Source organism: Aquarana catesbeiana, linkage group LG07, assembly GCF_042186555.1.
Source record: "Aquarana catesbeiana isolate 2022-GZ linkage group LG07, ASM4218655v1, whole genome shotgun sequence".
NCBI classification, from domain to species: Eukaryota; Metazoa; Chordata; class Amphibia; order Anura; family Ranidae; genus Aquarana; species Aquarana catesbeiana.
Window position 1 is genome coordinate 136,869,148 of NC_133330.1, and position 27,392 is coordinate 136,896,539.

The 27,392-nt window shown below is 44.2% G+C and overlaps 1 protein-coding gene across 4 annotated transcripts in view; it reads right to left on the reverse strand.

The window, feature by feature from the left end:
• Positions 1 to 27,392, reverse strand: part of UBN2 (ubinuclein 2) — a 690,706-nt gene that overhangs the window by 396,008 nt on the left and 267,306 nt on the right. For all 4 annotated transcript variants that reach the window (XM_073592702.1, XM_073592701.1, XM_073592700.1 and 1 more), the window contains one exon: positions 12,355 to 12,484. In XM_073592702.1, coding sequence (XP_073448803.1) covers positions 12,355 to 12,484 — 130 coding nt within the window. The remainder of the gene's footprint in view (positions 1 to 12,354; positions 12,485 to 27,392) is intronic.

A 27,392-nucleotide genomic window follows, 5' to 3' on the forward strand; every position in this document is an offset into this window, starting at 1 on the left:
GGGTACTCACATGGCACTGGTGCGTCAGTGCACCATACTATAATGGCTTTCTATGCAAAATCAGTGGAAGTTTGGTGCGGTATGCTGTGCTGAGACAGCGCTGGTGTAAAGTCTGTCAGTCTCTCCATCCTGGCCCCTCCCCTACGCGTCTTCAACACAGAGATCACGTGTCATCATCAGGGGATATCCCCCTGATGATGACACGTGATCCCTGTGTTGAAGACGCGTAGGGGAGGGGCCAGGACGGAGAGACTGACAGACTTTTCACCAGCGCTGTCTCAGCACAGCATACCGCACCAAACTTCCACTGATTTTGCATAGAAAGCCATTATAGTATGGTGCACTGACGCACCAGTGCCATGTGAGTACCCCGGTGTGGGGAGCGTTTTCTTTTAATAAAAGTATTTTGACTATATTACACTATATAGTTTCCTTTTCATTCTATGTATGGAGCCACATTGTTTCCAGCTGTAATTGCAGCAAAAGGTGGTTCTACAAAATATTTACTTGGGGGGCTGTATACAAATGCACCTCACACTTTTCAGATATTTATAAAAAAAAAAGTTTGAAAACCATTTATAATTTTCCTTCCACTTCACAATTATGTGCCACTCTGTGTGGGTCTCTCTCATAAAATCCCAATAAAATTAAAGTTTTTGGTTGTAACATGACAAAATTTGGAAAATTTCAAGGGGTATGAATAATTTTTCAAGGCATTGTACCTCTTCTTGGTAGCAGGTGAACCGTCGGTGGCGACTGACCTCACTTAGACAACAATTAACCTGAGGACTTTATGCACTTATTATGATAGGTCTTTTTTCGATCAGCATATTGCATATTTTTACCTTCACTGTCTTACCTGTGGTTATGGCAGTAGCTATGTGGGATGGTGACCATCCCAACTGCTGGTTCGGGATGCTTGCTCTAATTTTGTATCCTCTTACCCCCTTTTTTTTCCTTCTTCTTCCTAACTCCCTTGATGGTTCTTGCACTGTGTATCCAATATGTGGGTCCTTTCAAGCAGGTACGGTGGTTTTGATCATAAGTGGTCCTGATTTTCTCCTCTTTTAGAGAAAACAGCAATCCTGATTTGTTCAGAGCTTGAGTTAGGATATTTGTTTCCTGCTGTGTTATCCTTTTAGCTGCATTCTTATTGTTATGCATTGCCTAGATTTCTCTATATTTTCTTAGGCAGGCTGGTAGGGTACTGTTCCAGACTCTCTGCATGCCTCCACCGCCCTTCGTGGTCTTCTGTCTCTACCTCCTTGTCTTTGGACCTTGGGCTCGGTTTGCCTTTAGGGTTCTTTTGGCAGTACAGAACACCACTCAGAGTCTCGGATTAACTTCATAGACATCCAGTTTCAGATTGGTTCGGTTTGTTCTCTTGTTTTGTCTCAGGATGTGCTCTGTTCTTTTTTTCTGCCACTCAAGTGTGTGACTTGCAGTGCATCCAGAAAGTATTCACAGTGCTCCACTTTTTCCACATTTTATGTTACAGCTTTATTCCAAAATTGATTAAATTCACTATTTTCCTCAAAATTCTACAAACAATACCCCATAACGACAACGTGAAAAGTTTGTTTGAAATCTTTGCAAGTTTATTAAAATAAAAAACGGAAAAAAAAATCACATGTACATAAGTATTCACAGCCTTTGCCATGACACTCAAAATTGAGCTCAGGTGCATCCTGGTTCCACTAATCATCCTTGAGATGTTTTTACAACTTGATTGGATTCCACCTGTGGTAAATTCAGTTGATTAAACATGATTTGGAAAGACGCACACCTGTCTATATAAAGTCCCACAGTTAAGAGTGCATGTCAGAGCACAAACCAAGCCATGAATTCCAAGGAATTGTCTTTAGACCTCCGAAACAGGATTGTATCAAGGCACAGATCTGGGAAAGGGTACAGAAACATTTCTGCAGCATTGAAGGTCCCAACGAGCACAGTGGCCTCCATCATCCTACATAGAAGAAGTTTGGAACCACGTGGACTCTTCCTAGAGCGGGCAGCCCGGCCAAACTGAGCATAAGGGAGAGAAGGGCCTTAGTCAGGGAGGTGACCAAGAACCCGATGGTCACTCTGGACAGAGCTCCAGCTTTTCTCTGTGGAGAGAGAAGAACCTTCCAGAAGAATAACCAACTCAGCAGCACTCCACCAATCAGGCCAATCAGACGGAAGCCAATCCTCAGTAAAAGGCACATGACAGAACACCTGGAGTTTGCCAAAAGGCACCTGAAGGACTCTCTGACCATGAGAAACAAATCTCTGGTCTGATGAAACAATGACTATGGCCTGAATGGCAAGCATCATGTCTGGAGGAAACCAGGCATCGCTCATGACCTGGCCAATACCATCCCTACAGTGCATCATGCTGTGGAGATGTTTTTCAGGAGCAGTAACTGGGAGACTTATCAGGATCAAGGGAAAGATGAATGCAGCAATGTACAGAGACATCCTTGATAAAAACCTGCTCCAGAGCACTCTGGACCTCAGATTTGGGCGAAGGGTCATCTTCCAACAGGACAATGACCTTAAGCATCCAAACGATCTCTGGAGGGAACTGAAAATGCCTGTGTACCGATGCTCCCCATCCAACCTGAAGGGGCTTTAGAGGTCCTGCAAAAAAGAATGGGAGAAACTGTCCAAACATAGGTGTGCTTCAACAAAGTATTGAGCAAAGGCTGCGAATACTTATGTACATGTGATTATTTTTGTTTTTAATAAATTTGCAAAGATTTCAAACAAACTTCTTTCACATTGTCATTATGGGGTATTGTTTGTAGAATTTTGAGGAAAATAATGAGTTTAATCAATTTTGGAATAAGGCTATAACATAACAAAATGTAGAAAAAGAGAAGCGCTGTGCATACTTTACGGATGCACTCTACTTCTTCGGGATTTTGGGTCATTTAGTAGAGCTATGGGATCTCACCCCACCCTCCTTTGGTCTCTCAATCCTCCATTACATCACTTAATGCATGGTGGCTCTTCTAGAGCTCCCCCGACTGCCCGCCAATCTTGCTCACTTCATCGGTTGATTCAGAAATATAATCTTTACAATAATAGCGGAGTTACACATCTGACTGATTGGGTATCCACCATACCCATACTCCTGACCCTTTGGTTAATATTTCAGTTTTGCGACTTACTCATGATGTCTGGATGTTGTCCTTATTCTTTTATGCCTCAGCTCTTACAGCTCATCAAACAATGCCACTGGCATCTTAATGATTCTTTTCTGAAGTCTGATCCAAATGAGGCTGGTCTACAACAAGCGCTGGAGGATTATTTTTTGCTTAATCACACTCCAGAGACCCCTATAGTGACACTGTGGGAAGCCCATAAGGCGGTTATTAGGGGATCATTGCATCCAAGAAGCTGCTTTTCTTAAAGTGTTACTAAACCCAGGACCCTGCATTCAATATATCTGGTCCCCCACAGTACACAGAACATGGAAATGCTGTAGCAGGAAATGTAAACTGCTAAATAACTTCTCATCAGCAGTTTATAGCAGTCCTGTGACTTCTCTCAGTGCCTGGTTAAAACTTGTAGGAGTAGTTTTCATACTGCACTGGCTGTCCCATCAGGATGCAGGACCCCTGATCCTCTGTCTGGACAGTGCCAATTGGCATTGTGCTGATCACATGTACACTTCCCCTAGCTGCCAGGGGAAAAACTTCTCCAGCGAGGGTGGGGGTAAGGAAAGACATATCCTGGTGGTAGGGGATTCAATTATTATTATTAGGACAGAGAGGGCTATCAGTCACAAAGACCGTAAACTGCCAAAATGTTGTTTACCGAGCGATCGGGCTTGGCGAGTCGGGTGGACAGATTATTGGGTGGGGCTGGGCAGGACTCAGCTGTCATGGTACATGTGGGAACCAATGACAAGGTTAGAGTCAAATATAATATTATGTTTAACAAAATAAAATAACAAATAATGACCAAATGTTCATTACAGAAGACAGTACGATGTAAGTCACATATCCAGTGCACTTAAGAATATAATCCTGGGTGAAATACCAACATATAGCCATCTCTCAGGATCAAGAGGTTAAAACCGTTACATATTGCAGAGAGACTTATTAGAGTTGGGAAGTAAAACATCTGGGTGTGGGGTGAGGAGACATAGAAGTGGAGAGAGAAAGGAAGAGGAAAGAGAGGGGAGGAGGAAAGAAATAAGGAAGGGTGGGAAAGTTCAGGCGTAGTGATGGAGGGGAGAGGGTCAGAAGGGAATTGAGCAAACCTTGGTGCGACAAACCTGTGTAATGGGATCAGGTGATGTTTCCGGGTCAACAATGGGGTGCAAGCATAGCTTTTAGGGTGTCCGAGGTAGAGTAATTAATCCAGATGAGCCATAGGACCCTAAATTTGTCAAAAGTGTCATTGTCTAGGGCTAGCATCTCTTCAATGCGCATGATGCCATTGACCATTGAGACCCATAAGGAAAAAAGGGGGGGTTGTTTTCCAGAATAGGGGAATAAGCTGTCTGGCGGCTGACAGGAAAAAGCGCAGCAAGGTGCGTTTTTGGGAGGCTATGGAGCCTGGGAGCATGGATATTAAAGCCATCTCTGAAGTGGGTGTCAGTGGCCGATCAAATAAGCTGCTATATTTGGCAAAAAACTGCGACCAGAGGGGTTGTATATCCTTACAGCTTCAACAAATGTGTAAATAACTATCCTCTGACAAGCCGCACCTCCAACACAAGGTAGGTACAAGGTAGGTACTTATGGAAATATTTTATGTAGAGATTGAGGGTCCGCCTCCACCTGGAGAGGAGTTTAAAGTTTTTTTTTCTTGGTTATAGCAGGATATAGAGGATTTGTGCGTGAAGTTGAATGACTTGCCAGTTGACTAAAGAGAGTTCCTTTCCCAGGTCCGTGGACCACCTTCTGGTGTAAGAGGGGGGTTGATCGTTTAGCAGCGAGTGTTGTAGTTTGTAGATAGTAGAGAGTAAGTGTCTGGGTGTTTTTGAGAGAGCGCACAGCTGTTCATACCCTGTCAGGGATCTGTGGATTTCGGAAGAAAATAAATCAGAGCAGGAAGAGGATATATGGAGGGCTGTGAGCCAGTTGCCCTGGTCTCTCGGTAAAACAGGGATACCTGAGGTAGAGTTCACAAATTAAACTGCTACAGGCCAGGTTAAGCGTTAATATGGGCCTACCATATTGGATCCCATCCCCATCAAACAATGATGTGAGGGGTCCATGGATAGAATTGATGGCGGTCCTTTTTTGTACCATAAATGTAAGGCAGCGGTTGTTAATGGAGAGGAGGAAAGTAAATTGCTTTGGGAAAGGGGCAAGGGAACCATTCCAGGATCCTAGACAACAATGCCGCCCTGTGGTATAGTTTGAAGTCTGGGAGGCCCACCCCACCTTTTATTTTGGCGTGCGTAAGCAGGGTGCGATGGAAGCGGGACAGGCCTTGGTGCCAGATGAAACGTATGGACATAGAGCGAAAGGAGTTGAAAAAGCATTTAGTGACAGTAATAGGTACTGTCTGGAACAAATAGAGTAGCTTAGGGAGGGTGTCCATTTTGAGCGTATTGATGCAGCCAAACCAGGGCAGTGAGGATGAGTTTCAGGTGCCAAAGACAAAGTTAGAGGAAGATGGAGAGTCCTAAAAAAAAAGTTTCAGGGACTTAGGAGCCAAGTTGAAGAAAAGGACCTCATGGTAGTATTCTCAGAAATACTACCGGTATCTTGAGCCACGCTAAAGAGGCAGCGGGAGACAAGGGAAATTAACAAGTGGCTGAGGACCTGTTGTATACAGGAGGGGTTTGGGTACCTGGAGAACTGGACTGACTTCTCAGTCGGTTACCGGCTCTTCAGCAGGGACGGACTGCACCTAAATGGGGAGGGTGCAGCTCTGTACTTGCCAAATATGCTGCAGAAATCTCCCTCCACTGAGTCCGGCTGCAACCATTTTAACTGTGGGCAGCTGAAGCTGCTGCCTGTTCACTTCCTGGATTTACATAGACACACAGAGGCACACCTCCAGCTCTGGAGCTCTCATTGGCCCTCTTATGGCTCATCACCCCTCCCTTCCTTGCAAACTCTCACGAGAGTGAAAGAGAGCTGTGCAGGATGCCATAAGCTTAGGCTTTTTACCAGACAAGAAAACAGGAAGTGGGCTGTACAAGTTATTTACTGGCAGAAAAAAAATGTACTATCCAAAGTGAAAACAAGAACAGAGGATTTACTAGATGGAAAGATGAAAAATGAAGTTCTGTTTTAAGAAAAAGCAACCACAGATTAGTTTCAATATAAATCACAAAATTAACCACTTCAATACCGGGCACTTAGACACCTTCCCTTTGAGGCCAATTTTCAGCTTTCAGCGCTGTCGCAATTTGAATGACAATTGCGCGGTCATGCTAAACTGTACCCAAACAAATGTTTTATCATTTTGTTCCCACAAATAGAGCTTTCTTTTGGTGGTATTTGATCACCTCTGCGGTTTTTATTTTTTGCGCAATAAAAAAAGACTGAAAATTTCGGAAAAAAAAACAAAGTTTTTCTTTGTTTCTGTTAAAATTTTTTGTAAATAAGTATGTTTTCTCCTTCAATGACGGGCACGGATATGGCTGCACTGACGGGCACGGATATGGCTGCACTGACGGGCACGGATATGGCTGCACTGACGGGCACGGATACGGCTGCACTGACGGGCACGGATACGGCTGCACTGACGGGCACGGATACGGCTGCACTGACGGGCACGGATACGGCTGCACTGACGGGCACGGATACGGCTGCACTGACGGGCACGGATACGGCTGCACTGACGGGCACGGATACGGCTGCACTGACGGGCACGGATACGGCTGCACTGACGGGCACGGATACGGCTGCACTGACGGGCACGGATACGGCTGCACTGACGGGCACGGATACGGCTGCACTGACGGGCACGGATACGGCTGCACTGACGGGCACGGATACGGCTGCACTGACGGGCACGGATACGGCTGCACTGACGGGCACGGATACGGCTGCACTGACGGGCACGGATACGGCTGCACTGACAGGCACGGATACGGCTGCACTGACAGGCACGGATACGGCTGCACTGACTGGCACTGATACGGCGGCACTGACGGGCACTGATAGGCACCGATGAGGTGGCACTGATATGCAGCACTCATAGGTGGCTCTGATGGGCACTCATAGGCGGCACTGATGGGTACATATGGTTGGCACTGATGGGTGGCACTGATGGGTGGCACTGATGGGCACTGACAGGTGGGCACTGATGGGCAGATGGACACTGAAAGGTGGCACCGATGGGCAATGACAGGTGGCATTGCTGGAACATAATGGTACCAATGAGTGCCCATTTGTGGGCACATGTGGATGGCCATGGGGTACATACCTGGACATCCACATGTTGCCCCTTCCCTGGTGGTCCTAGTGGAGATCCCTGGTGGTCCAGTGTGGTGATCTGAGGGGGGCTGCGCTGATAAACAATCAGCGCAGACCCCAGTCAGGAGAACTGCCGATCGGCTCTCCTCTACCCGCGTCTGTCAGACGCGAGTGAGGAAAAGCCAATCAACGGCTCTTCCCATTGACAGCGTGATCAGCCGTGATTGGACGCGGCTGATCACGTGGTAAAGAGCCTCCGCCGGAGGCTCTTTACCAAGATCGGTGGAGCGGTGTGTCAGGCTGACACACCGCTCCACCGATCGCCGCAATGCGCGCCCCCAGGGGCGCGCGGCAGCATGTTATCCTGCTGGACGTCATATGACGCCCAGTCAGGATAACGGAACCACTTCCTGGACGTCAATCCGCTATAGGGCAGGCGGGAAGTGGTTAAGAAGCACAAGGGTAATACAAGGACACTGAACTTCAAAAGAGCCAACTTCCCCTAGACTGCGCTCTTTGCTAGACCATATTAAATGGGATAAAATCCTAGGAACAAAGAATACAGAGGAAAAATGGGAGTGCTTTAAGTGCATACTAAATAAAGGTATTGGCAAGTGCATTCCATTAAAAGAGCTAAAATGAATCCCGGGTGGCTAAACTCGAACATAAAAATGCAAATGAAAGCAAAGGAAAAGGCCTTTAAAAATACAAGGCTGAGGGGTCATCGTCAGCATTCCAACAATACAAAGAATGCAATAAGAAAAATAAGAGCGCAATCAGTGCAGCTAAAATATACCACAAAAGGTGCACAGCAGAGAAAAGTTAAACAAAAAAAAACAAGAAATTCTTTAAATATATTAACAAAGTGAGGCCAGAACATATTGGCCCCATAAAGGATGATGAATGCAAATTGGTTACAAAAGAATAAAAAAAAAAAAAAAAAAAAAAAGAAGGTCTTAAATGCATTCTTCTCCTCAGTTTTCATAAAGGAAATGGAAGGATATAGTAACCAAGACTAATGTTAACACGTCACAAAATGTACCCTCATGGCTAACAGAAGACAGTATCAGAAATAGACTTGAAAAACGTAACATACATCATCAGGATCAGATGGCTTACACCCGAGGGTCCCTAAGGAGCTCAGTAAGGTGATGGCTAGACCATTGTTACTAATTATTATGGACAGTTTTCTGTCTGAATGGTACCGGTTGATTGCAGAAAAGCCAACGTGGTACCAAAATTTAAATAAATTCGAAATAAAGGCCAGTCAGCCTAACATCGATAGTATGTAAGCTAATGGAGGGGATGATAAGGGACTATATCCAAGATTTTAGTAACGAAAACTGTCTAATTTGTGGGAATCAGCATGGATTCATTCAGAATCGTTCTTGCCAGAACAATCCAAATAACATTGTATGAAGAAGTGAGCTGCCATTTAGAGGTAGGCCCATTGATGTGGTGTATCTGGAATTTGCAAAGTCATTTGATACAGATCCCCATAAACGTTTACTTTACAAACTGAGGTCTGTCCGGTGGAGGCTCTTTACCACGTGATCAGCCATGTCCAATCACGGCTGATCACGATGTAAACAGGAAAAGCAGGCGATCGGCTTTTCCTCACTCGTGTCTGACAGACGCGAGTAGAGGAGAGCTGATCGGCGGCAATCCTGACGGGGGGTCTGCGCTGATTGTTTATCAGCGCAGCCCCCCCTCGGATGCCCACACTGGACCACCAGGGAAGCCACTAGGACCACCAGGGAAGCTCCTAACATGTGGATGGCCAGGTACATCCACCATGGCCATCCACATGTGAAAATTAATGACCCACATATGCCAATCTGTGCCCACAAATGGGCACCGACTGGCACATCTATCCATCAGTGCCGCCTAAGAGTGTCCATCAGTGCCGCCTAAGAGTGTCCATCAGTGCCGCCTAAGAGTGTCCATCAGTGCCGCCTAAGAGTGTCCATCAGTGCCGCCTAAGAGTGCCACCTCATCAGTGCCCGTCATTGAAGAAGTAAACTTATTTACAAAAAATTTTAACAGAAAGAAAAACTTTTTTTTCTAAATTTTCTGTCTTTATTTGTTGCGCAAAGAATAAAAATTGCAGAGGTGATCAAATACCATCAAAAGAAAGCTCTATCTGTGGGAACAAAAAGATAAAAAAATGTGTTTGGGTACAGTGTAGCATGACCGCGCAATTCTCATTCAATTTGCAACAGCGCTGAATGCTGAAAATTGGCTTGGGCAGGAAGGTGTATAAGTGCCTGGTAATGATGTGGTTAATGTATACATAAACGATAGAGGATGGGATAAAAAACGTAATCTCAATATTTGCAGATGATACAAAGTTAAGCAGGGCAATAACTTACAAAAGCCCTAAATAAAATAATGGGGTGGGTAACTACATGACAAATGAGGTTTAAATGTTGAAAAACGTAAAAGTAATGCATTTGGGTGCTAAAAACATGAGCGCAAGTTACTCGCTAGGGGATTTACTCCAGAGATAAATCATACAACCAGAGCTACAATGGAACAGTTTATATCAAAGCATATTCATGTGTTAGAATAGCCCAAAGTCCAGACCTAAAGCCAATTGAGAATCTGTGGCAAGACTTTAAAATTGCTGTTCACAGACGCTCTCCATCCAATCTGACAGAGCTTAAGCTATTTTGCAAAGAAGAATGGGCAAACATTTCACTCTAGATGTGCAAAGCTGGTAGTGACATACCAAAAAAGACTTGCAGCTGTAATTGCAGCAAAAGGTAGTTCTACAAAGTATTGACTCAAGGGGGCTGAATACAAATGTACGCCACACATTTCAGACATTTGTAAAAAAATTGAAAACCATTTATCATGTTCCTTACACTTTACAATATTGTGCTACTTTGTGTTGGTCAATCATAAAAAATCCCAATAAAATACATTTACTTTTTGGCTGTAACATGACAAAATGCAGAAAATTTCAAGGGGTATGAATACTTTTTCAAGGCACTGTAAATATGTTCTTCCCAATTCCTCATTTCATGGTTTTTTGCAGATTCAACATTTTCCGCAGTCTCTTACGAGAGACCTTGTCTTTGCCCACCCGACTCCATTTGAGAGAACTTGTGCAGAAAGGCCCTTTAGAAAAGTCATAAATTCTGACATATCTCAGATCCTTGCTATTATAATCGTAAAACCATTTCATAAACATCCTTATATGTTGAAATGGAAAGTACTGCTAGGCCGTGAAGTTTCCACGGAGGTCTAGCTGATGCTTTGGTCGCAAGCCCATAAAAGCTCCATGTGCACGGTTTATAAAGAAAATGCTTAAAAGATTGTGTGGCTGAGTTTCTACATGCTATTTTTCCTTCAGTTTCCAAAAGGTTCTGGAGATATGACTGGGCAGTGGGATCTCTGTTCCACATTTTATGGGCGTGCCCAAAAATTATACCTTTCTGGGAGGAGGTTGACTTGCTCCTTTCCAAGTTGGTTAACAGGGCTGTCCACCTAGACCCGCTGACTCATCTTTTTGGCCTCCCGGTGCGGGAACTAGAACTAAAAACATTGATAACACACAGACTCATTGCGGCTAAATGTCTAAGCACTGCACGGCGGAAACAGACAGCCCCCCAGATGTTTTCTGACTCCCTACAGCGGGTTAGAGATGGGAGATCCATGAATACTTAGCCCTTAAAGCACTTAATCGCCTGCTATGGCACACCAAGTGGCTTTTTTTTTCTCTTTCTAGGGGTCTGGTAACCAGTCTCTTGTTTATCCCCTTTACTCTTGATACATTTCATCCCTCTTATGTACCATGTTGCTGCATTGTATTGAAATCCTACAACACTTTCTTTTTTTTTTTTACTCGTAGTTTTGCATGTTCTTGTATAGGCTGGCCTACACTGGGGTCACTGCTGTGTCCTCTAAGTGAATTACCCCAGTTATTGTTTTCATTACATGGGAAGTGGTTTATTTGCTACTCTATGTTTTGTCACTTGTGCATTCTCATGTTGTGGCAATTTGTTGGCACCTATGGTATGTCTATCTCAATTCTTTTTTCTTATTCTTTTATTTTTCCCCTGTAAAACTTGAAAATTCTTGTTTAAATAAGCAGTTAAATAAAAGAAAAAAAAGCGTGGAAAACAAAGAAAGAGTTACATTAGGGCCAAGAGTTAGCTGGCAGGATGGCACGCAGGTTTATGTTGGAGAGCTGCACATGAGTTGCCAGTGAGCAAAAGGTTGATGAAAAGATGCTGTAGAAAAATTTGGATTGTGTGGACAAAGAGCAGATGGTTTAAGAAAAAGTCCAGAGGAGAGTTGAGTGTTGTGTGGCCACTGAACTAAGGGTTCATTGTGAGGTTCCCTAGATAGGTGGGCAACATATGGGCAGTGAAGGAGAGGTTTGATGGAAATGTGTTTGTGAGAGATGCGAGTAGTGAGCAGAGGATTGTTTAACAGGTAAGTAAGGTGTGGGGCAAGGAGCAAAGGGTTCATGGGAAGGTTTTACAAAGAGATGAGTGAGGTGTGGTCAATGAGTGTTAAGGGAAAAATTCAAAAAGAGGCAAGGTATGGGCGCTGAGCTAGATAAAGTCATCTCACCTTGGCACCCAGAATTAAAAGTATACAGGCAGTGTTGGGGATAACAAAATGTATACTGTCTGCGGTGACATGTTCTAATGACAGCACTGTCCACTGCCATTGCAATAAGAGAAAATGTCAACAGTGCATGCCCACACTGCACACTTGTTCTCAGCTACAAAAGATCAGCTGAACGTTCCGTGATGGGACAGCATGCGAGAGGGAGGGTGAAGCTCCCTCTCACTTTCTTTATTTGATAATAACTTATAAGCTACTGTATAACTGCAACATTGTTTGGTAAATTTAAATCACATCTTTTAATTTGAGCCTTTGCTTATCAATGTACATATACATTAAAAAAAATACTAAAACAGAAAAGTATAAATTATAAGACAATAAAATAAGACTAAAATAATACCTGTATGTTAAGGTGAAGCTTTCTCAGACGCTTTATAAGTGTATCCTTCGTGCACGGAACAAAGGCTTCAATATAACCATATACCCCATTCCTGTTGGATGGACTCAGCTCCTGTAGCTGTAACTCGATGCTATCAAACAACAAGACTAGATTAATTACCAAAGTTCTCTCTATGCACACAAATTTTCATTGATAGATTTTAGTGCAGCTAACCTGATTCTAACATTGGATATGATCAAAATTATATGCAAAAGTTATTATGACACCATGATCTTGAACTTGTCTGGACTGTCAAATTCTAAATTGCCATATCTTTACTGAACATTTTGTTTAAACTCTTCCCTGCCAGACCTTTTCACTTTTTTCCCCTTTCTAGCTTTTAAAGTTGGTCAAATATCACCCAAACCATATATTTTCTGAAAGCGAAGGGCATGTAGTATTAGAAGATGATTCTACGGATTTTGTAAGTTCCACAATGGCTAAACAAATGTTCAAAACTATATTTAAAAAAAAAAAAAAAAAAAGGGAAAAACAAAATTAAAAGTCAACACAACTTCAAAACGTCTTACAAAATCTTAAAAAAAAAAACTGTACAGATATAACAAATAAATATTTGTAAATAATAAACCCTGCATTTTTGCAAACCATAGAAAAACAGCAAATGCAAAATTATAAATGAGGGACTTGGGCTAAAAAACCTTGAAGCCATCTTCACATCTATGTTTTGGGTAGATCATTTAGAATGGTACCCTAACTTGTCTTACCAGTGCACCTAAACCCATTTGTATTTCAGCAAACACAGAGATGGGAACCAGCTGTATGTTGTGTTGAGCAGCACTGAAGAAAAAAAGGTTTGTTTGCTCTCATGTTGTGGTGTGCATGCTCTCAATCAAAAATTAATGTCTGCCTAACACAATGCACAACAGTCATTTTGCCCAGACATACAGCTACGCACTGGATACATGTGAAGAAAACTGGAACAGATGCATCCGAGCTGCTACCTCCTGTGTAATGCTTGGTGAACCTCAAGAACACAGCACTCCGCTCCACCACCGGCAGTTTATTCCACTTTTGGAGGTGTGATAGTCTGCTTTCCACCTCTCCTGGCTCCTGAGTGTTCCTGCAGTCCTTTTGAATGCCAATCAAGTCACCTGTATTTTTATCTTTCAATAGTTTTTACTGAATATTGTTCTGGACCTATATGCATCTTCTGGCAGCTACTACATTTTTTGTTTTCTTGCCAATAAAGAACATTCATCATATATGGGATTTCCATCATGGTTTATTATTCATCATCCTTTGGATCGGCGTTTCCCCATTTGTCTTTATAAAAAAAGGGAAAAAGGCTGGTGCCATGAAAGTCGGCTAAAACATTGTTTTATTATTGCAGGTGAACAGCAGTCCAAAAAGCCACTTGAAGAGGGCCGTACTGCAACCTCTATTTGCATTGTATGAAAATAAAGCCCAGGGCCATTCACACTTGTGCAAGAAGGTAAAAACACGCATAATACCACAGCAAAGCTCAGCAATGCTCACACTGTTGTGCATTGCAGTCCACCCCAACACACTAAAATAGTGAGCAATATACTTACACTTAAAGTGATTTTTTGTTTTGTTAAAAATAGCAAACATGTTATACTTACCTGCTCTGTGCAGTGGTTTGCATGCGTACAGGCTACCTTAGGCCCCTTTCACATATGCCTTCAGTTTGTTTCATCAGCTCAGTCACGTTTTTCAAAGAAAAAACAGATCAGCTTACATCAGTTCTTTGCATCAGTTCTTTACATGCACTTAACCACTTGAGTTACATTTTTGGTTTACATTAGAGCTGCACGATTCTGGATAAAATGAGAATCACAATTTCTTTGCTTAAAAAAAAAAAAAATCACGATTCTCGTGGCGTAACATCAGCTTTCACATATACAAAAAAATTGGGTTAACTTTACTGTTCAGTTTTTTTTTTTGTTTTTTTTTTTTAATTCATGGAAGTGTATTTTTTCCCAAAAAAAATAGTTTAAAAGACCACTGCGCAAATGTGGCATAAAATATTGCAACGATCGCCATTTTTTTCTCTGGGGTCTCTGCTAAAAATATATATATATCACTCCCTGATTCCCTTACTAGCAATGCCGGCGCCTCCACCTGGAGCCGAGGGATGGGTCGGCTTTGGATGAGGAAATCGCGGGCGCCCTGGACAGGCAAGTGTCATTTTAAAAGTCAGCAGCTGCAGTATTTGTAGCTGCTGACTTTTTTACTGCTATCACATAGGGGACCAATAGTCCCCTATGTGATAGCAGATACATAACAGGTCCTCTTTGGGGGAGGGCAGTGTGTGCAAGGAGAAGACAGGTGAAGAGCAGTATACATAGTGAAGGAGCAGTCTGCACAGACAGGCTCCCTCACTTGCCAGAGCTGATTGTTGGCTTTAAATGTAATTGCCAGTTTTTTTTCTTCTATACTTTATAGCGTCGAGAAGGAGCTCTCATTCGGGCCTGCCACTAAGTTAAACAAAGGGTGAAGTCACCCATGGACCCCGCCTCTTTGTTTAATTTAGAGGCGAGCCGGAATGACAGCTCCTTCTCGGCGCTATGTAGTATAGAAAAAAAAAAAAAAGGTCGACAATTACATTTAAAAGCTAACAGTGACAGTGTCGGCAAGTGAGGGAGCCTGTCAGTACAGATTGCTCCCTCACTGGGTATACTGCTCTTCACTTCTCCTGCTTTTCTCCAATACAAACCCCCCCCAGTAAATGGGTGCTCTTAACCAATGCAAAAACTGATGCAACAATGGACCACTTGTCCATTTGCATTCGTTTATCCACCGTTCCATTTTTTTTAAAGGGATGAAAAATAGGGCTTTCGAACGTTCAAAAAAAAAACCAAAAACATATGTTCACAGAAGCAGATGAAAACAAATGTAAATGAATGATCATCCATATACATCCGTTTTTCCATAGGATTGCATTGATGTCAGTTTTTCATTCCTCAACGGATGGATGAAACACAGACGAACGGTCTGTATGTGTGAAAGGGGCCTTAAGGTGACTGGACGCTGGCAAAAAAAACCTTGCTAGGGCAGCCCCTAGACCAGGGATATGCAATTAGCGGACCTCCAGCTGTTGCAAAACTACAAGTCCCATCATGCCTCTGCCTCTGGGTGTCATGCTTGTGACTGTCAGTCTTGCTATGCCTGATGGGACTTTTAGTTCTGCAACAGCTGGAGGTCCGCTAATTGCATATCCCTGCCCTAGACTGTAACCCTATAACCCCACCCACTCTATGAGACTCAAGGTTTTACTTTTTTGTTGATTTCTTTTTGTTTTTAGCAAGCAGCAAGGAGTGATCAATGCACCGAAGGAAGGGGCCTGTGTCCCGTTCAAGATCAAAACATTTACAGATGAATAGAAATTGCTATTATCTTAATTGTACACTACAGGAAACAGGACATGTAATCAATGACCATGAAACATATCCAAGCAATAAACTAAGCTGTGGGCAACAATATAGCAAGGAGAACTGCCCCCCCCCCCAAAAAAAGGGTTAAGGTACCCAAACAAAAACCTCAGATGACAATTTGAAGAACCTTGCGGCCAAAGCTCACCATCAGCCAAGGCATGAACATTTACCTTGTAGAAATTGGAACAAAGGACCAGATGGTGGCCTTGCATATTTGGGAAGAAGATGCTTGATGCTGAAATACCCAAGAAACAAACAGCCCTGGTGGAACGGGCTCTGATAGAAAGAAAAATTAAAGTTACGCTTACCGGTAACATCTTTTCCAGTAGTCTTTCAGGACAGCCACTATGAGACATAGTCTCCTCCTCTTCCTTAGGAAACACTGTGCCAGCCCATAAATTCTCACTTCCCCCTGCCGGACCTCAGTTTATTCCAAGATCACCTCCGGTCAGCTGGGGAGACACAAGAACACATTAATAACATACTATCACATATCATTATCATGCTGCGTTCTGGTCTTTTATAAGATCCCCCAAAATTTCGGGAGGGTAACTAGGGCTGTCCTGAAAGACTACTGGAAAATACGTTACCGGTAAGCGTAACTTTAATTTTCCCTTTTTGTCTTTCAGGACAGCCACTATGAGAGGATAGACGAGCACTTACCAGTTAGGGTGGGACTACAGCTTGCAAAACCTTTCACTCAAAGGCTTGCTCACCTGCTGACACCAGGTCCACTCTGTAATGTTTTACGAAAGTGGAGTAGCTGGACCATGTTGCTGCCCTGCATATTTGTTGCTCCAGCTCTTTCTGCCTGAGAAGCTGCCATAGCACTGGTAGAGTGTGCCTTTATACCCGTAGGGATCTCTATCCCTGGCTAATGCATAGGACCGGCCAATGGTTACTCTGAGCCATCTGGCAATATTGCGTTGAGACGCTCTGTATCCCTTTCTGGCCCCAGAAAACAAATAAAGAGGTTGGGACAAAAAGAGGGTAAGACTACCTCCTGGCTTCTGTGAAATCCTGAAGCCACTTTAGGCAAAAATGCCGGATCGGTCTTGAAAACGATCCGATCTCGGAAAATAACGCAAAAAGGGGGTCTAACTGATAAGGCCTCAATCTCGCAGACCCTCCTGGCAGTTGTCACTGCTACTAAAAATACTGTCTTTAAAGTAAATTCCTTTAGTAAACATCTTTCTAAAGGTTCAAAGAGGGCTCCTGATCTGCAAGACTAAAGATAGGTCCCACCTGGGGAAGGGTGGATCTCGAACTGGTCTCTGTCTAGTCAGAGCCCTGAAGAATCTGACTACCCATGGATTGGTGGCCAGAGGTCTTTCTAAATATGCACTGAGTGCTGAAACCTGACTCTTAAGGGTACTTATGGATAAACCCTTGTCTGCCCCGCACTGTAGAAATTTCAAAACAACAGTGGGGCTCTGCACTGAACACTGAAAAGGAGCTTCCTACGTACAACTCAAAGCGGAGCCAGACTTTTATAAATCCGGCACCTCTCCTCTTTCCTACTATTGAGGAGGGTGGAGATTATTCTCTCTGAAAATCCCTTCGATTTTAATACACCCTCCTCAGTAGCCAGGCCCCTAGCTTCCACTGGTGTACTTGTGGACAGAGGACAGGGCCCTGTGAGAGGAGATCATCCCGAGGTGGTAGGAATAAGGGAGGTTCTACTGCTAGTTGCTTGAATTTTGAGAACCATGCCCTCTTGGGCCAATGTGGTGCCACTAGAATCAGAGATGTATTCTCTATTTGAAACTTCCTCAGAACTGCCGGCAACAATACCGGAGGTGGGAAGGCAAAGCAGGTCTTGAAATGCCAGTTCTGGGTCAACGCGTCCACCCCCAGTGCTCCTTCCCCTCTGTTTAGGGAGAAAAAACAGAGGGCTTTCGCGTTGTTCTTTGACGCGAAAAGGTCCACTACCGGAGGTCCCCATCTTTTTTATATGAGATTGAAGACCTCCTGGTTGAGGACCCAGTCGCCCTCCCTCAGCTTCTTTCAGCTGAGAAAGTCCGCTATCACGTTGCTCTCCCCTCTCAGAAAAACTGCTGAGAGTGAGAGAATGTTGGTCTCAGCCCTGCTTGTTTACATAGGCAACGACAGACGAGTTGTCCGACCGCACCTGAATGTGGTGGCCCTGGAGTTTCTTTTTGAAAAACCTGAGGGCTAGCCCGACTGCCTTCAGCTCTTTCCAATTGGATGATCTTCTTAGTTTGTCGTCTCTCCAGGTGCCCTGTGCTAGAAGGGATCCCAGATGTACCCCCCAGCCCTTGCGTCTGTGGTTACCACCCGAGAAACTGGGAAGAGCCACAGATGTCCTTGCGACAGGTTTGCTACCTTCCTCCACCACCAGAGTGATCTTTTTAATTGATGTGCAACGTGTACTAAGGTGTCTAGATCTTATTGACTGTGATCCCACACCCTTAGGACGAAGGTCTGCAGGGGACGAAAGTGTAGTCCTGCCCACTGCACTGCTGGGAGGGTAGAGGTTAGCAGACCCAATGTTGACATCAGAGACTTTATAGAGACCTGTCAGTTGCACTGGAGAGAGGCTACTGCTCTGTCCAGTTACAGTACCTTCTCCGTTGGGAGAAAAACTCTCAACAGTCCAGCAGGTATCCTAGGTACGTACCTGTCAGGACCTTTTTTGTTAGCTCGAGATCTTTGGCTAACTGTACTGGGGACGCTGCAAATAGGAGCAGGTCATCCAGGTATGCTATAATTGACACTCCCTGGATGGCCTCTGCCAAGACTTTGGTAAAAATGCGGGGTGAGGAGGATAGCCTGAATGGCAGCGCTTGAAACTGTAGATGTACCGTTATTCCACCTAAGTCTACTGCTAGGTGCAGAAACCTCTGAGAGGCTTCTGCTATAGGGATGTGTAGGTACGCGTCCCTTTGGTCCAGCGATCCCATGAAGCAGTTGTGGGGCAACAGGGCTCTGACTGTAAAGATTGACTCCATACAGAATCTTTTGTAGATAACCGACCTGTTCAGGGATTTTAAATTCAGAATTAATCTGAATTTTCCTGTGGGTTTTTTCACTACAAAGATGTGTGAATAGAATCCCTCTCCTTCCACCTTTGGAACTCTGCGAATAACATTCTGATCTTCTAGATCTACCAGTGCTTCCAACAGAGTCTCTGCCTTTTCCGTGCATCTGGGTAGATACGTGACAAGGAATCTCCGTGAGGGAGGTCTTGTGAACTCCAGGAGGTACCCCCTTCTTATAACCCCTAGGATAAACTGGTTGGGGGATATTGCCTCCCACTGTGGGAATAAGGCCCCCAGTCTTCCACCATGCTTGAAGAGTCATTGGTTTTTACGGGGCTGCTTAGGAGGGTGAAAAATCACCCCTCCTCTGCCCTTGCCTCTTTGGCCCCAAGTTTTATTTTGCCCTTCCGGTTTTGGGGCCTCCCTACGTCTTTGCGGGCGAAACTCCTTTGTTTATGCTGGGGTTTTCCGCTTACTTGGGAAGGATTTCTTCCCGTCTGCTGTGCGGTCTAAAACTGTCTCTAAACCTGGGCCAAAGAGAAGGTCTCCCGTCAATGGTATCCCACACAACCTGACCTTAGAGGCGCTGTCACCTGGCCAAGTTTTTAGCCAGAGGGCTCTCCTGGCAGAGTTAGCCAGGGCCGCTGATCTGGCCGACATGCGGACTGACCCTGCCGAGGCATCCGCTATGTATGCGATACCTCGCAGAATCGTAGGGAAAGAAGATAAAATGGTTTCCTTGGCAGTTCCTGCTTCAATGTGCTCTTGAATCTGGGAGAGCCAGTGCTCTAAATTGCGAGCCACAACTGACAGCCATTTCTGGCTTTAGATTGCCTATTGTTGAGTCCAAAGTCTTTTTAAGGAGAGAGAGTATTCTTTTGTCCATGACATCTGCCAAGGCCCCCCATGTCCTCAAACGCTAAATCCATATGTCTGGAGACCTGGGAGAAGTCAGGGTCTAATTTGGCGCCCTCTGAACAATCCAGGAAATCGGAGGAGGAACTGTCTGGTTGTCTATGTTCCACCTTGGAAGGGCCTGAAACTTCCTCTGCCTTAACTGTAGTAGCAGGTTGGGCAGGCGCAGAGCCCTGAGCCTGTGGTGGGGTTGTATCCTGGGGAGCTGGATTAGTGGGGAGTTGAAATTTTTCTAATAAAGATTTAAATGATGAAAAGGTGGACGAGAGCTCTTTTACGGAGGCTGCTAGTCCTGACTCTTGTTCAGATTCCCTTTCTCTAACTAGGGAGTCTATGCAGTCTTTGCACAAGACTTTTGTCCATGATTCCCCTAGAATGTCCCTACAAGAGGCGCACGTCCTTTTACAGCTATGTGTTGACTTTGACTTTTCTGTAGCTTTCTGAAATACATGTACCAAAAAATGCAGAAACAAATGATCACTTTAGGCCTTCAGTATACAACCCTGGGAGTGCACTAGACCCTCTTAGCATGTGAGGATCTGAGCTTCCCCCCCTGACCACCCAGAGGGTCTGCCCCCCCATAGACAGGAACCATACATGAAGGGGCAATCCTAGATAGAGAGTACCCTTCCCCAGGGTGCTCTTACCTTAGGAAGGCTGGAGGTAGTGTCTGTTGGCTGAGCATTCGCTTCCGACATGACTGCAGGTGGTTGCTTCTACCGTGTCTCACGCTGCCTGTGCTCGTTCCCGACTCTTCTCCAGCCTGTGCCCGGTCCCCTATCAGCTCCGCGACCCAGAACCGGGAGTCGCGGGTCAAAGGGAAGCGTTCGCCCTCCGCCAGAAATGACGTCACCCGCCGTCCGGCCCGCCTGGTTCCAAAAATGCGGCCTGTACAGCGTACAGGGAGAGCCGAACTGCCTGCCTGCTGCAGCCCTGTGGACGCGATAGGGGTCCCCCCACAACCTGCTGCCGCACTCAACTAGGATGGGGTGGCAAATAGATGGCGGGTATGTACCACACCTTCCTCCCTGGAAGCCCCTGCTCCCTTTACAGGATCTAAAAATGGCCACAATCTCCCTGACTGACCGGCCGGGTTCCATGCACAGTGTCTCCCCGACGGAGGAAACACTAATAACTGAGAATTTATGGGCTGGCGCAGTGTTTCCTAAGGAAGAGGAGGAGACTATCTCTCATAGTGGCTGTCCTGAAAGACAAAAAGGGAAAACTAGCTCTGTCCTTAAGAGTTTAGGCCCTGGCAGAAAGTTGCCCGATACACCTGGTGGAGTGGGAAAATTTATACGCTCTACAAGGGTCTACGGGCAGCATAAACATGGACTCAGTCCATTTTTAATAGGAAAGCAGAGGGACTGGCAGGAACACCAGGGATTTCACACAAAAGGAAGCAATACAAAGAGAACAGGATACTTATTCATACAAGTACATGATACAACAGGCTGTGTTCACATATTCTTTAATATTCCAAAGTGACATAGGAGGTTAAATTAAGAAATGTATTTGAACTCCTCCCTGAAGAAAAATCTTGAATAAGGACCTGTGAGGTAAGAGGTATCTGCAAGAAAATTGATAAAGCAGAAACCTGTCTTAAGGGCCAGACGCTGGTCAAGACAGAAAGGCCAAAACACTTTTTTTTATTAATGGCGGAACTAGATGGACGTGTATTTTTTCAACATGACCAATTATGTAACCATCCTCGCACCACACACAGTAATGCCTTCCATAAATCTTGCAGTTAGATTTTCTTGCTGTGAATAAGGTAAGGGCATTAGTCTCAGAAATAACCCAATCTTTTAGAATATGAGTTTCAGCCATGGTGTTAAAGCAATGATGGAAATGGTACCTTGGCAAACAAGTTTAGTGCATTTGTAGGAATCCAAGGCGTGTCTGCAAGAAGTCCAAGTATATTAGTGGACCACATTTTTCTGGGCAGATTTACTGTGATGAGAATCACTGAAACGCTTTCCCCCTATATCCTGTCCAGCAGTCGAAGGACGATCATCAGAAGCAAGGCATAAACCAGCTTGCATTCCGTCAACCCAGAGCATCTACTGCAAAGGCTAGAGGATCTTTGTCCATAAATTTGTTTAGCTTGTTGTTGAACCTGGGGGCCTAGGATGTCCAAATCTTGTTTTTCCCACCTTTGAATGATTTTGAAAGACTTTGAGTAGGCATGAGCCAACAGCCAATTGTATTATTTTGGGGAGAATTTCCCACCCTGCAGCCGCACGTATTTTGTGCAAGGTGTGTATACGTGCAGCTGGGGGTTGGCTGACAGCTTCCTGGCAGGATAGCTCAGGCGCGTTCGTACTCATGCCCAAACATGCCTGAGCTCATCAATAACATGAAGGAGCAGAGATAACTTCCCCAGGTCTAGGCCTTGAGAGCTTAGGAAGTTCACCTGCTGATTGTCCAGTACAGAGATGTGGACAGATGAGACAGATGGAATTTATGCTTCTGCCCAAAAGTTTTTTTAACCACTTGCCGCCTGCCATATAGTAAAATTAAGTCATATGACAGCGCCCCAGAACTGCCGCTCGGGCACACAGCGATCGCAGGTGCGCAGTGATCCTAGGACACGGCACGACCACGATCTCAGTAAAAAGCAGATGTTGCGGCTCTTTACCCATGTAAATCGGCTGTGTTTAATAAGAGCCGGTCACATGTAAACAAGGAAGTGTCGTTTATCGGCTCACACTGACAGTGTGTGTAGCGAGGAAAGCCAGTGTCATCTCCTCACAGGGGAGACCTGTACAGGTAATCAGGGCACTGATCATCAGTGCCCTGATTACAGTAAAGCCCCAGCACTGCCCATTAGTGAAGCCAGTCAGTGCTGTCTTTCAGTGCCCATCAGTGCCGCATTTTAGTGTCTCATTGGTGCCTCCTCATCAGTGCCCATAAGTGCAGCCTATCAGTGCACATGAGTGAAGGAGAATAATTACTTATTTACAAAATTTACTGACAAACTAAGAAAAAAAATATTTTTCTTCAAAATTTTCAATGTTTATTTTTTTTAATCAAAAAATAAAAAACCCAGCAGTGTTTAACCACTTCAGCCCTGGAAGGATTTGCCCCCTTCCTGACCAGGCCATTTTTTTTGCGATACGGCACTGCATCACTTTAACTGACATTTGCGCGGTCGTGCGGCGTTGTACCCAAACAAAATTGATGTCCTTTTTTTCCCCACAAATAGAACTTTCTTTTGGTGGCGTTTGATCACCTCTGTGGTTTTTATTTTTTGCGCTATAAAACAAAAAAAAAAAAAAACAATATTTTGTATATTTTTGCAATAAAAAATATCCAAAAAAAAAAAAAAAAAGTCTTCATCAGTTTAGGCCGATATGTTTTTTTCTATGGCATTTTTATTATTTTTTTTACTAGTAATGGCAGTAATCAGTGATTTTTATCGTGACTGCGACATTGCAGCGGACAGATCGGACACTTTTCTTGGGGAAAAGTGACATTTATACAGCGATCAGAGTTAAAAATAGCCACTGATTACTGTATAAATGTTATTGGCAGGGAAGGGGTTAACACTAGGGGGCGATCAAGGGATTAACTGTGTTCCCTGGGTGTGTTATAACTGTGGGGGGATGGGACTGACTAGGGGAGGAGACCGATCTGTGTTCCTACTTAGTAGGAGCACACGATCTGTCTCCTCTCCCTTGAGGGAACCGGGATTTGTGTGTTTACACACACAGATCCCGGGTTCTCGCTCTGTCACGAGCGATCATGGGTACCAGATCATCACGCCCCCTGGGCACACGCATCAGCTCCGGGGACACACCGTGGGCGCGCGTGCCTGCTACAGCATCTTAAAGAGCCGACATACAGCTACGACGGCTCGCGCATGGGAGCCATCCTGCCACAGTATAACTGTGACGGCTGGTCGGAAAGAAAGTAAGACAACCAAAACCAAAAGAAAGCTATGTGTGTGAAAAAAAAGATAATTTAATTTGGGTACAGGGCTGCATGACCGTGCAATTGTCATTCAATGTGTGACAGCGCTGAAAGCTGAAAATTGGCCTAGGCAGGAAGAGAGGGAAAGTGCCCAGGAAAGCAAAAGGTTAAAGAGTAACTTCACTTTTGTCAAAAAAAAAAAAAAAAATATTCCCCTCTAGGTTATCCATGTACATTGCAGCGATTTTAACAAACTTTGTTGCAGATTCCTACCTTTTGTTAGTCTGAAAAAATTACAGTTTGCCTGTGTCCATGTGCACAAGTGAATCTGCATGGGAGTGGTTTTGTAATTATCAATCAGTTGCTGCACCCGCAGGGCTCTAATGAGGAGAATTGCAAGGCCCAGATCCCTTTAGATAAGATTACCCTTTGGGAGTATCACAATTGAATTAGTATCTTATTGCAGACTTCTGGGAAAATCAGTAACACCTCCAGGTAGCCATATTACATTGCATTTAACAAAAAAATGACAGTGCTGCAGATCGAAAAGGAAGTAATTTTTAACCGCTTCGGAAGATTTAGCTGCTCAATGACCAGGCCATTTTTTGCAATTCGGCACTGCGTCGATTTAACTGACAATTGCACGGTCGTGTGACGCTGTACCCAAACAAAATTGACGTCCTTTTTTTCCCACAAATAGAGCTTTCTTTTGGTGGTATTTGATCGCCTCTGCGTTTTTAATTTTTTTGCGCTATAAACAAAAGAAGAGCGAAAATGTTGAAAAAAAACACAATATCCTTTTACTTACTTTTTGCTATAATAAAATATCCCACATTTTTTTTTATCAAAAACAATATTTTTTTTCCCCAGTTTAGGCGATAGGTATTCTACATATTTTTGGGGGAAAAAAAAAAATCGTAATAACGGTACATTGATTGGTTTGTGCAAAAGTTATAACAAAATGTGGACAAGGTATGGTGAGAATTACTCCTGCGCTTGTGAAGGAGTTTGTTGTGTAAATAGGTAGTAATGTAGAAGGTGGAAAGACTGGAGGCGATGGTAATGCATGTCCCGCTGCCTCAACTGACCAAGGGTGATCTGGAGAAGACTGTGTGGAAGGAGGTGGATGGAGGGTGCGTGATCAACCGCTTACATCAAAACATGCTTGGTTTATTCATGTAAAATGGAATGCAAACATATAAATAATACAAATACTACGTTTCGTAAAAACAGGTGACAAAATTAGCACTAAAATGTTAAAATTGGGGTATGCCCATGTGGAGGAAGGTATATAAAATAGGCTGACGCGTTTCGAGGGTGACCTCTTCATCAGAGCCCGGAGAACAGGAGCACAGTCTGTGTGAGCCGGTAGGCCGACATGTGTACATGGGGAGGAGTGGCTAGTTGGAAGGTATGTCCTGTGATGGATAATTAGTTATTCTAAGCTCCATACCAGTCCACGTCCAAGCGTTCTAGGTGGAATACAGATCAAAACAGTATAGTATGGAGCACATGGCAAATGTATGCTGTACACTACAGACTGGAGACGTATAATAAATGACGTATAATAAATTTACATTAATAGAAGTCAAATATGTAGACTTAGAATAGTAAAGGGTACCATATCAATAAAGACAATCAATGATTGATTGGTAGTAAACATTAAAGCAAAAAACATGAAATTATAAATATACACATAAAAAAGACATAAGTGAGTGATGTTAAATACACAGAAGAACACAGAGATCTTCTCTCACCACATGATGTGTCAAGTTGTGTTTCTGTACAGAGGACATGCGCATGCATGTGAAGACATCTCTGCCAGCACATAGGTAGCTGTGCAGGAACAAAGTATGGATGTATGCAAATGAGCACAGAAATTACCATACAGCTGTACAAATAAATATATATCTGTTCATATTTACATAAATAGGGCCCACCTAAATGCACATGACATGTGCCTATGCTGAAAAAGTGTCATGTCAGTGGGGTGGAAATATGCAGTTAGTGCAGCATGATGGCAGAGAGTGACGGATGTGAATGGATCGGAGTATGGGAATGCATATGGGCTGTGCAAGCACAGGAATGCAGTGGTGCTGATTGCCAGAAGTGAAAGTGGCAATATCGGCATCGGCCAGAGAAAAACCCATATCGGTCGACCTCAAATTTGTATTATTTATATGTTTGTATTCCATTTTACATGAATAAACTAAACATGTTTTGATGTAAGCAGTTGATCACGCGCCCTCCATCCACCTCCTTCCGCAAAAGTTATAGCGTCTACAAAAGAGGGGATAAATTTATGGTATTTTTTATTATTTTCTTTTTTTTTTTTTTACTAGTAATGGCGACGATCTGTGTTTATCGGGACTGTGACATTATGACAGACATCTGACACATTTTTGACACCACTGGCAATTATACAGCGACCAGTGCTATAAAAATGCACTGATTACTCTATAAATGTCACTGGCAGGGAAGGGGTTAACACTAGGGGGCGATCAAGGGGTTAACTGTGTTCCCTGTGTGTGTTTCTAACTGTGGGGGGGATGGGACTGTCTAGGAGAGAGAGAGAGAGAGATCGGTGTTCATACATAGAATGAACACACGATCTGTCTCCTCTCCCCGTCTGTCAGGAGCGATCGCGGGAGCCCGGCAGTCATCGCATCAGGCACACGCTGCGTGTCCCTAGTGGCCAAAAGGCGAAGCGACATAAGGTAACATTTCGTCCAGCCGTGACATTCTGCCTCAGTAAGACTGCGGCGGCTGGTCGGCAAGCGGTTAATAACATTCAGTTACAGAATTACATGTGTCGCTATTATATACGCTATATTATTTTTATTTACTGCTTTTTCCACGAAAGTGGAGAAACCCTTTAAGTTTCATAGTTACGTTGAAAAAAAAAAACGGAGTTACTTACCGGTAACATCCTTTTCCAGGAGTCTTTCAGGACAGCACCATAGAGAGACCTTGGTTCCTCCCATCTCAGGAAACACCGCCTTAGATTTCAAGATTTAAGCCCCACCATCCCGCCGGCCAGCTGGAGAGACACAAGAACACGTCATACTAACTTTTATCTTACCTGACGGTCTCATGCCATGAGTTCTTCAGGAGTATCCAATAATTTTGGGTGGGTACCAGTGCTGTCCTGAAAGACTCCTGGAAAAGGATGTTACCGGTAAGTAACTCAGTTTTTCCCCATTCCTTTCAGGATAGCACCATAGAGAGGACAAGCGAACACCTTACCCTTAGGGTGGGACTACTGCCTGCAGTACTTTACGCCCAAAAGCCTGGTCTTTTGCTGACAGCAGGTCCAATCTGTAGTGCTTCATGAACGTGTCAAACCTGGACCACGTTGCAGCCCTACAAATCTGCTCTGGAGAAGCACCAGCCCACTCTGCTTGAGAAGTCCCCATTGCCCTGGTGGAGTGTGCCTTAATGCCTTCCGGGGGCTCCAACAAACCCCCCCCCCCCCCCACGTAAGCCTGAATAATGGCTAACCTTAACCATCTGGCTATTGTACGCCTAGAGGCTTTGCATCCTTTCTTAGCCCCTGAAAATAACACGAAAAAGGAATCAGACTTCCTAAACTGTTTAGTACTATCCAAGTACTGAAGGATGCACCTTCTAACGTCAAATTTATGAAAATTAGAGGCCACCTTTGGCCGGATCGGTTCTAAAAAATTACACGGTCCGGAAACACTTAAAAAAAAGGTGCCCTAATAGAGAGGGCTTCAAGTTCATTCACTCT